The 7,917-nt window shown below is 57.3% G+C and overlaps 3 protein-coding genes across 3 annotated transcripts; 1 reads left to right on the forward strand and 2 right to left on the reverse strand.

Moving 5' to 3' along the window:
• Window positions 1-741: 741 nt before the first annotated feature.
• On the reverse strand, window positions 742-3,083 carry SETTUDRAFT_141524 (uncharacterized protein). Its single transcript, XM_008032009.1, has 2 exons — window positions 2,755-3,083; window positions 742-2,693 (listed from the first exon to the last, which is right to left on the reverse strand). The coding sequence occupies exons 1-2, from the start codon at window positions 2,991-2,993 to the stop codon at window positions 1,088-1,090; spliced, it is 1,845 nt and encodes a 614-aa protein (XP_008030200.1). The 5' UTR covers window positions 2,994-3,083; the 3' UTR covers window positions 742-1,087.
• A 590-nt stretch (window positions 3,084-3,673) lies between these two features.
• Window positions 3,674-5,110, forward strand: SETTUDRAFT_98218 (uncharacterized protein; the record flags this gene model as incomplete). The annotated part of the gene is made up of 4 exons (XM_008032010.1): window positions 3,674-3,830; window positions 3,889-4,381; window positions 4,428-4,791; window positions 4,853-5,110. 4 exons carry the CDS (start codon window positions 3,674-3,676, stop codon window positions 5,108-5,110), a joined length of 1,272 nt encoding a protein of 423 aa, XP_008030201.1.
• Window positions 5,111-5,503: 393 nt separating this feature from the next.
• SETTUDRAFT_181140 (glycoside hydrolase family 16 protein) lies at window positions 5,504-6,972 on the reverse strand (the record flags this gene model as incomplete). The annotated part of the gene is made up of 1 exon (XM_008032011.1): window positions 5,504-6,972. The coding sequence occupies exon 1, from the start codon at window positions 6,686-6,688 to the stop codon at window positions 5,504-5,506; it is 1,185 nt and encodes a 394-aa protein (XP_008030202.1). The 5' UTR covers window positions 6,689-6,972.
• Between the last annotated feature and the right edge of the window lie 945 nt (window positions 6,973-7,917).

Raw genomic sequence — 7,917 nt, forward strand, 5'->3', positions numbered from 1 at the left:
TTGGTAGTGTGAAAATAGTCGTCCGTTTGCTTCCAGGCATGTGAAAGGTGGTCATGACTCTTCTGGCCTTTCCCGTGAAGGACACTGTGGGCTACCACTTCTGGACTGGTACATTACCTGTTAATAGCGCATATCAAAGCAGAAATTAGAGAGGCCAGCCGAGGCTGGACAAGACGTTGTAGGTGGGACCACCATTGTGCTTTTAATCAGGAATTGTGCGTACTGCAATCATGCACCCGGAACTCATCCTTTCTCGCTTGATAGCGTCTCAGTTTGGGCTTCTCTGTACTGAACTTGTCGATTTACAAGAGATTCCTCTAACGTCGACTTGGACAGTAGTGAAAAGCTTCTCCATTGATAGCAAATTTGCGAAACCACAGACATCTTCTGCATCCTGAAACCATGGTACAAGACACAGACTGGAGGTCATGTGATGAGTTGCAGCTAGGTCAAGTGCCGCCAGTCAAACTCCAGTATCATCGACCTCTTAAACGTAATTTTCAGCCTGCCAAAGTACTAGCTATCATGATAGCTATATATGAAAAAGCGGGTAAAGCATGGATTGCTATGCCCAAGAGGCGAATATTCTCATGCGAGAGAGAAGGAGTATCAAGCATCTCTCATCTCTTGCATCGAGGTAATACACACACAGACGAATTTGCCCCAACCAGCTCAATAATCAAGAGTACTCTCGTATTACTTAGACAATTACGTACATAGGTAGACATGCTGTCAAATATCCATGTCGTATCAATCCCAAGCGGGTATGCCTCTCTGCGTACCTGACTCACAGGAAATAGAGTCTCGACGCCTTTTCCTCCTTCAAACCCGACTGGTGCTAGGAGCAAAACACTGTATGCTCTGTGTATCATCTATGTGTGAACATAATCATGCCTGATAGCTGCTACTGATACTGTGTTCTGACTGGTCGAATCTGTCGACGGCGTGCTATCGATGATGCAGGACTATGCGAGATGGTGATAGACTGATGGCTGTGACTGCTGTAGTATGATGGCGGGTCCTACACGTCAGGGGCTGTGATATCAGCTCGTTACTGTCAACAAAGCTGGACCATGGAAGTCGCTCTTCACGTGGCGACGGGCGCGGGGGCTGGTGAGGCCACAGCAGGAGCAGAGTCGCTAGCGCCTGCAGATGCATTGGCACCGGCTTGACCTCCACCTCTTGCAGCTCCGCGACTGCCGCGGCCTCCACGGGCAGCAAAGTTGCCGCGAGCTCCGCCGCGAGCAGGTCCAGCTGGCGGTGCATTGAACCGAGGATTCCTGGCAACCTTTTCTTTTCGCTCAAGGACCTGCACAGCGCCCTGAGCTATCTTGATGGGGCTCGCAGCCATGGCCTTCAAAAGGCCTTCGGGCTCGGCAAAGTCGACATAGGCAAAACCCTTGCGCTTGTCAATCTCGACTTTGTCGATGCTTCCAAAAGCCCTCATGGCTTCTTCGATCAGAGGCTCGGTGATGCCCTGGCTAGGGTTGGCGTGCTTGAGGAAGGCTTGCTTGCTCATAGGTGCAGGAGCCGCCGAGGCTGAGGCTGCTTTTGGGGGGTTGGCGGCGGTCGGGGTTGGCGGGTTCTCTGTCTTTGCGGGTGTGGCCTGCGGCTGTGCTGGAGCAGGGCTATTTCTGACAGCAGCAGGCTCCGTGGGTGGAGCTCGTGAGGCGGCAGGGCCTTTTGGCGGTGCTGGGGTCTGAGGCTTCTTGAGGATCTGGGGGGCTGGTGTTTTCTGTGGTGTCTGTGGTTTCGCATCGGCAGTGGCCAACTTTTCGTTGGCCTTGTCGCCCTGGTTCGCCTTGAAAGCACGCCGCTCAGCCCGTGTTGGGCGCTCCTTCCTGTTGGTTTGAGCGGGCTTGTCTGGGGTAGAGGTTGCAGGCGGTGCTGCTGCGGGCGCGTCCTTGGTCTTTTCATCTGAGGCCTTGGTCTCCTTTGATTGGGTGGCAGTGTCGGGCGCAGCTGTACTGACCTCGCGCTTGGTGCCCCGCCGACGGTTGGGAGCAGGAGCTACACCCAGGTCGCGCTGCAGCATTGACTTTGCAAGGGCAACATTGCCGCGCTTGCGCTCCGGGGGTGGAGTTGCAGAGGCCTTGTCGGGCGTGTTGGCGACAGCGGATGACTTGGAAGAGGAGGCCTCCTTGTTGAGTATCTTGACGGCGTCCTTGGTCGCCTGCGCCTTGTCCGCCTTGTTTGAACGGCGGTTCTTATCCCCCGTGCTGGGCGTATTTTCCTTTGCCGGCTTGGTCATGATCTTCTTTTCAGCGCGATCCGCACCGTCTTCCTTGGCCTCGCCCCGAGCCTGCCGATTTGCCTTTGCATTAGGCTTATCCCTATTCGCCTTCTTCTCGCGAAGCGCTTCAATCAGAGGCGTCGTCTTGACCTTGTCCTTTGGAGCGTCGTTGTCGGACGCGGCGGGCTTGGTGATGGGGTTGGTGAGGCTCTCGAGAAAGTCTTTGAATTCCTGGTCCTGGTCGATGGTGCCCTGGCGATTGTCGTTGCGGCGGCGGCCACCCGGCATCTTGGGGTAGGGGGCATACTCGAGCGTGGGGGGGCCGACGAGGACGGGATCCTGCCACGACTTTGCGGCGTCGTGGAAGCTGAGGGCGCGCACATGGTCGCCGAGCGCCTTGACGTGGTCCTGCTTGGTGACGTGCAGGTACACGCGGGCGGGCTTGGAGGGTTTGGCGGCGCTGGGGCAGAGTCATTAGCATGGCGAGTCGAGGGCGTCGGGCGAGGCATGGCTTGGCCTACTCTGTGGAGATTTTGCCCTTTCTGTAGTTGAGCCAGTCGAGCTTGCCGGCGCCCAGCCTCCACTCGTCGCCCAGGGCCTCGACAAACTCGGCCCTGGTGAGGCCTGGGGGGAGGCGGCGGCAGATCAGCTTGAGGCGGGGCTGGGGGGGCTTTGGACCACGGGCAGTCTGTGCCGGGGCGTTCTTTTGGAGCAGAGCCACGGGCAGGACGCCGCCGTTGGAGCCTGGCTGCGGGGCCATGGCGGGGGGGCGACAGTGCTGGCGGGTTGCTGGCGGGGTGCTTATCGAGAGAGCGCGAGGGATCGAGGGCCAAGGTGGAGGAGAGAGGGGCGGGCGGTAGGAGGGGACATTGGACGTCTGTGTCGACGGTTGGGTGGGCTGAATTGGGCGAGACGGTGGCTAGCGGCGCGACTGCAGCGGCGACGGCTGGAGGCGAAGGCGCATTCACGGGGCCGTGGGCAATGGCAGGAGGCGCGAGTGGCAGCGACAGTGGCGGCAGTGCGTGTGGATGGAGGTTTGGATGCATGATGCACTAGCGGGCAGCGGCAGTGGGCATGGAGTGGGCGCGTCACGTGACCTGCCGCGCACCGCCTCGCCCCAGCACCGCCTCGCCCCAGCCACACCGTCACTCGCCCCACCACCACCACCACCACGACGCAGCAAGCACCAGACGCCCAACCAACCGCCAGCCCGCCCAGGACTTGGATACTTCCTCCACTCTGTCTGTGCCTGCCCTGCATCCATTCGGCTACGTGCTGTGCCGCTCCCGCGACGCCATCGCTCCAACACTGCTCGCTCGCTCGCTCGCTGCTGACTGCTTGTGTGCCACCCACATCCATATCCACGCCCACGCCTAAGCACCTACGCCGACGTCCCCCTTGACTGACTCACGTCCTTCTCTTCGCGGCGACGTCGACACCATGGGCAAAGACCACGACGTCCCCCAGCCAGGGCCCGCCCGCCTGGCCGAAGGCGCCGGGCCCGACGAATGGCTGGAGCAGGCCAAGCGCTGCAAGTACCTGCCCGAGGCCGACATGAAGCGACTGTGCGAGATTGTAAAAGAGTGTCTTATGGAAGGTGAATACGCCAATGCAGCAGAGCCCCTGCCCCCAAGGCATTAACTCGTCGCCCGCAGAATCAAACATCCAGCCGGTGCGCACGCCCGTGACCGTGTGCGGCGACATCCACGGCCAGTTCTACGACCTCCTCGAGCTCTTCCGCGTCGCGGGCGGCATGCCCAGCGACAGTCCAGCCGCGCCCCTCACCCAGCCAGTCACAATACCAAGCACAATCAACCCGGCCGACCTGGAGCCGCCCACGAGCATAACAGACCCCAAGGTCAAGCGCAAGATGAAGCGGAGGTTCCAGCGCGACCCCAACTACACGGGCCCTGCCAGTCCCCCGGGCGGTGACGGCGACGAAGAGGCCGACGACGACGACGAGGAAGAGCGGGGCCGCAGCCGCAGCGTCCACGACCGCCGGAGCTTTGGCTCCACGTCCGACGCCGACTCGAGCAAGAACACGGTGGGCGGAAATGGCCAGCAGAACTTCATTTTCCTCGGCGACTTTGTCGACCGCGGCTACTTTAGCCTCGAGACGTTTACCCTGCTCATGTGCTTGAAGGCCAAGTAAGCCGCCGCCCGCGACTCCATGTGCGCCTACTGACCGCCCCAGATTCCCAGACCGCGTGACGCTTGTCCGTGGAAACCACGAGTCAAGGCAGATTACGCAGGTCTACGGCTTCTACGAAGAGTGCCAGACCAAGTACGGCAATGCTTCGGTATGGAAGGCGTGTTGTCAGGTCTTTGACTTCCTGGCCCTGGCTGCCATTGTCGACGGAAAGGTTCTCTGCGTGCACGGCGGACTGAGCCCAGAAATCCGAACACTCGACCAGATCCGCGTTGTTGCGCGAGCCCAAGAGATTCCCCACGAGGGCGCCTTTTGCGATCTCGTGTGGAGCGATCCCGAAGAAGTAGACACATGGGCTGTTTCGCCTCGAGGTGCTGGATGGTTATTTGGAGACAAGGTCTCTTCAGAGGTACGTATATACACAAGCAACACGGGCTTTTGAGTCTGCAGTCTCTGACCCCATGACACAGTTCAACCACGTCAACGGGCTGCAACTGATTGCGCGAGCCCACCAACTCGTCAACGAAGGCTACAAGTACCATTTCAAAGACAAGGACGTGGTGACGGTCTGGTCGGCTCCAAACTACTGCTACCGCTGCGGCAACGTGGCGTCCATTATGAACCTCGGCGAAGACCTCAAGCCCGAATTCCAAATTTTCTCTGCCGTGCCCGATCACAAGCGCGCCGTGCCCGCTGGTCGTGGTGGCAGAGGAGAGTACTTTTTGTAACGAATCCCGTCGAGTCTAGACAAGGTACCTGTTTAGATTGCACTTTGCAGATGCATAGACACGATGACGAGAAATGACCATGATATGGTGGGGAGAAGAACAGCAAGACATGACGCGTGCATGTGTATATATCAGCGGCATTCTTGTCCGAGCCGGTTTGTTATTATTATTGTTGTTGTTGTTGTTTTCAAGACGACCAAGAGAGCGCTTGAATACCCCGGGGGTTTCCAAGGACATGAAGACATGGGAAACGACGGTTGGGGCTTGTACGATATGGGCATAATGAAGATTTTTAACGTCAGCACTGACATGGGAGGGGACTTGTTTGAGTGAGGAAATTGTGTATTAATCATTCAACAATGGAAGCATGGGCATACTCGTACACGGTCATGGTCAAATATCAACAAAGACGACAGCAAGAGCAACAAGAGCAATAAGATGCCAGGGAACACGCATGCCACTGGCGGCGGCTCCCTTGTGTGCCACTTCCGGGTGGCCGACCTGCTTGACACCGTCGATTCGGCACACGGTGCCACAGTGCTTGCTCTTTCGCTTTTGCATGCTTCCCATATCCCACAATGGCTCGCTCTCCATTGCCCGCCTCTTCTGGTTCCTCTGCTCGGGCCCGCCCGCGTACGGCCCAGACGTGTTGAAGGTCATCTCGATCCACTGGATCTGAAACTCGGCGGCATCTCCCACGGTCATGTTACCGCTCCACTCGCCGCCATCGCTCCACATGTTCATGACGAGAAAGCTAGGTTTGCGCGGCACCGAGTAGTCGTTGGCCGCCACCTGCTTGCCGTCAAGGAACCAGAAACTCTGCTTGGGAAGCCAGTCGATGCGGTGCGTCTGCCAGTCGTCCCAGCGAGGCAGATTGTCGGGTCCTACCGACGCAGTGGCGATTTCGTTGCCGCCTTTGTCGACCGAGGGCTGGTTGGTATATCTGATCTTGTCCTTGGGGTCCGAGGTCAGGATTTCAATGTCAGATTCGTTGGTGTCGTCATAAAAGGTAAAGAAGCCGGCGACGGCGCCCTTGGCGCCGACAACGCGGCCGTACATGCGGAGCGAGGCGTGCATGAGATTCTTCTGCTGGTTCTCGATTTCGCCAGAGACTTGGTAGTCGTCGAGGCGTGCGGTGCGGAGGCCGAGGTAGGCAGTCGAGTCTTGGGCTCCCAGGTAGACGTTTGCGGGCGAGTTGTTCATGGGGACGGGGAAGTCGGCCGTGGCGGGCTTGCTCCAGTTTTGGATGCCCCAGTCAAAGTTCCAGGCGTCGCTGTTGAAGAGGTCGGGCTGCCAGGTGGAGAGCATGCCAGCCGCGTCGGAAGTGTTAATGGGCGGGGGCGAAGCGTCGAGTGCGCCGGGGAGGCCGCGGAAGTCGTAGAAGCGGTAGTACTGGAAGTACTCTGGTGTCTGTGAGTTTGCACCCGACTCTACAACGTAGCAATCGCAGTCGGGGTTGTTGTCTTTTGGTGTTTCGCTCATGCTGCTGGTGTATGGGCTTGTTGCCAGGATGGGTTGGACGAGCAGAGCCGACAGTGGCAGCAGGAGCCGTGCTCCTAGACATGGTAGAGACGACATGCCCGTTGTTGTTGTTGGTTTGTTGTTGTTGGTTGGATGTAAAGGGTACCGTCGTATTACCGTATATGCATATGCCGGATGTGGAAAGGCAGTCAGGCGGGTGATGGACGACTAGTAGTGCAAGAAAGGCGCGCGTCGAGTGGCGGCGAAAGCAATTGGAAGAGGAAAACACTGGAATACAAGAAAGTACCGCTGAACAATAGTGTTACAAACAAGGCAAACCAGGCGATGCAAGAGACTGGGGATGTGACGAGCAAGGGCAGCCAGCGAGGTATTATAGTGATAGTGGGAAAAACCCGCAAATGGTGCGGGAGGCGCGCCACACGAGGCTACGCACGACTAGGGCCTAGCGGGGGGGGGGGGGTTTGCAAAGGGAAACGATGAATGAGGCGCAGCAGGGCACCTTTTGCCAGTAGCAGACAGACAGATGAATGAAGGAGCAAATAAACGAACAAAGGGACATACATAGTTGGGGCTGCTTCCTGTGGCATATACGTAGTAAGTAGTGCCAGGGAAACAGGCCAGTGAGTCCAAAGCCGGATGCACGCTCAGCCACATTTGTTTCTAGGCTGCGGGTGGGCGCACCCCCGGGAAAGGGGGGGGGGGCATCACAAGCACAAGTAATTTGTTTCGAACGGGGTCGGATGGCGGTGGCGCGACACTGACGATGATATCCGACCGGGATGGATTCGCCTGCTTAATGTATTGGTATGTATTGGTATGGTCCTTTTGGCTGCAAGCGTGCGCGGGCGTATCGCCCTGGTGGGGTTGATTTGATGGCACTCGTACTTAGGTTACCTTTGCTCGCCAAGTAAGTAAGTATCCATCCAAAAACACACACACACACCAACTTTTAAGCAGAAATCTTTCATCAAAACTCGTCAATTTTCTATCAGATATAGGGGTAACACGTCGCGAGAAACCGATTTACGCCACCTCTGATGTGTGCAGCCCTCTCGTTGAGGTGCTAGAGGGGGTATTGTCGGTATTCTTGCGACGTGTTCGAAATGCGAAAATCTTCGAGAACGCACAGACCGCCCCGATGACTAATAGGGAGACTACCAAAACGAAACCAAAAACAATTAAAAACACCAAATAAAAACAACAAAAAATCAAAAATCCTATATCTAAACGCCGAGACAGCCTGATCCCGCTGTGGCACCATATCCAAACCGCCAGGACAGTCTTTGCCTACTGTGGCACAAAAATTCAAAAAACGCTATAACAGG

This window comes from Exserohilum turcica, assembly GCF_000359705.1.
Source record: "Exserohilum turcica Et28A unplaced genomic scaffold SETTUscaffold_7, whole genome shotgun sequence".
Taxonomy (NCBI): Eukaryota; Fungi; Ascomycota; class Dothideomycetes; order Pleosporales; family Pleosporaceae; genus Exserohilum; species Exserohilum turcicum.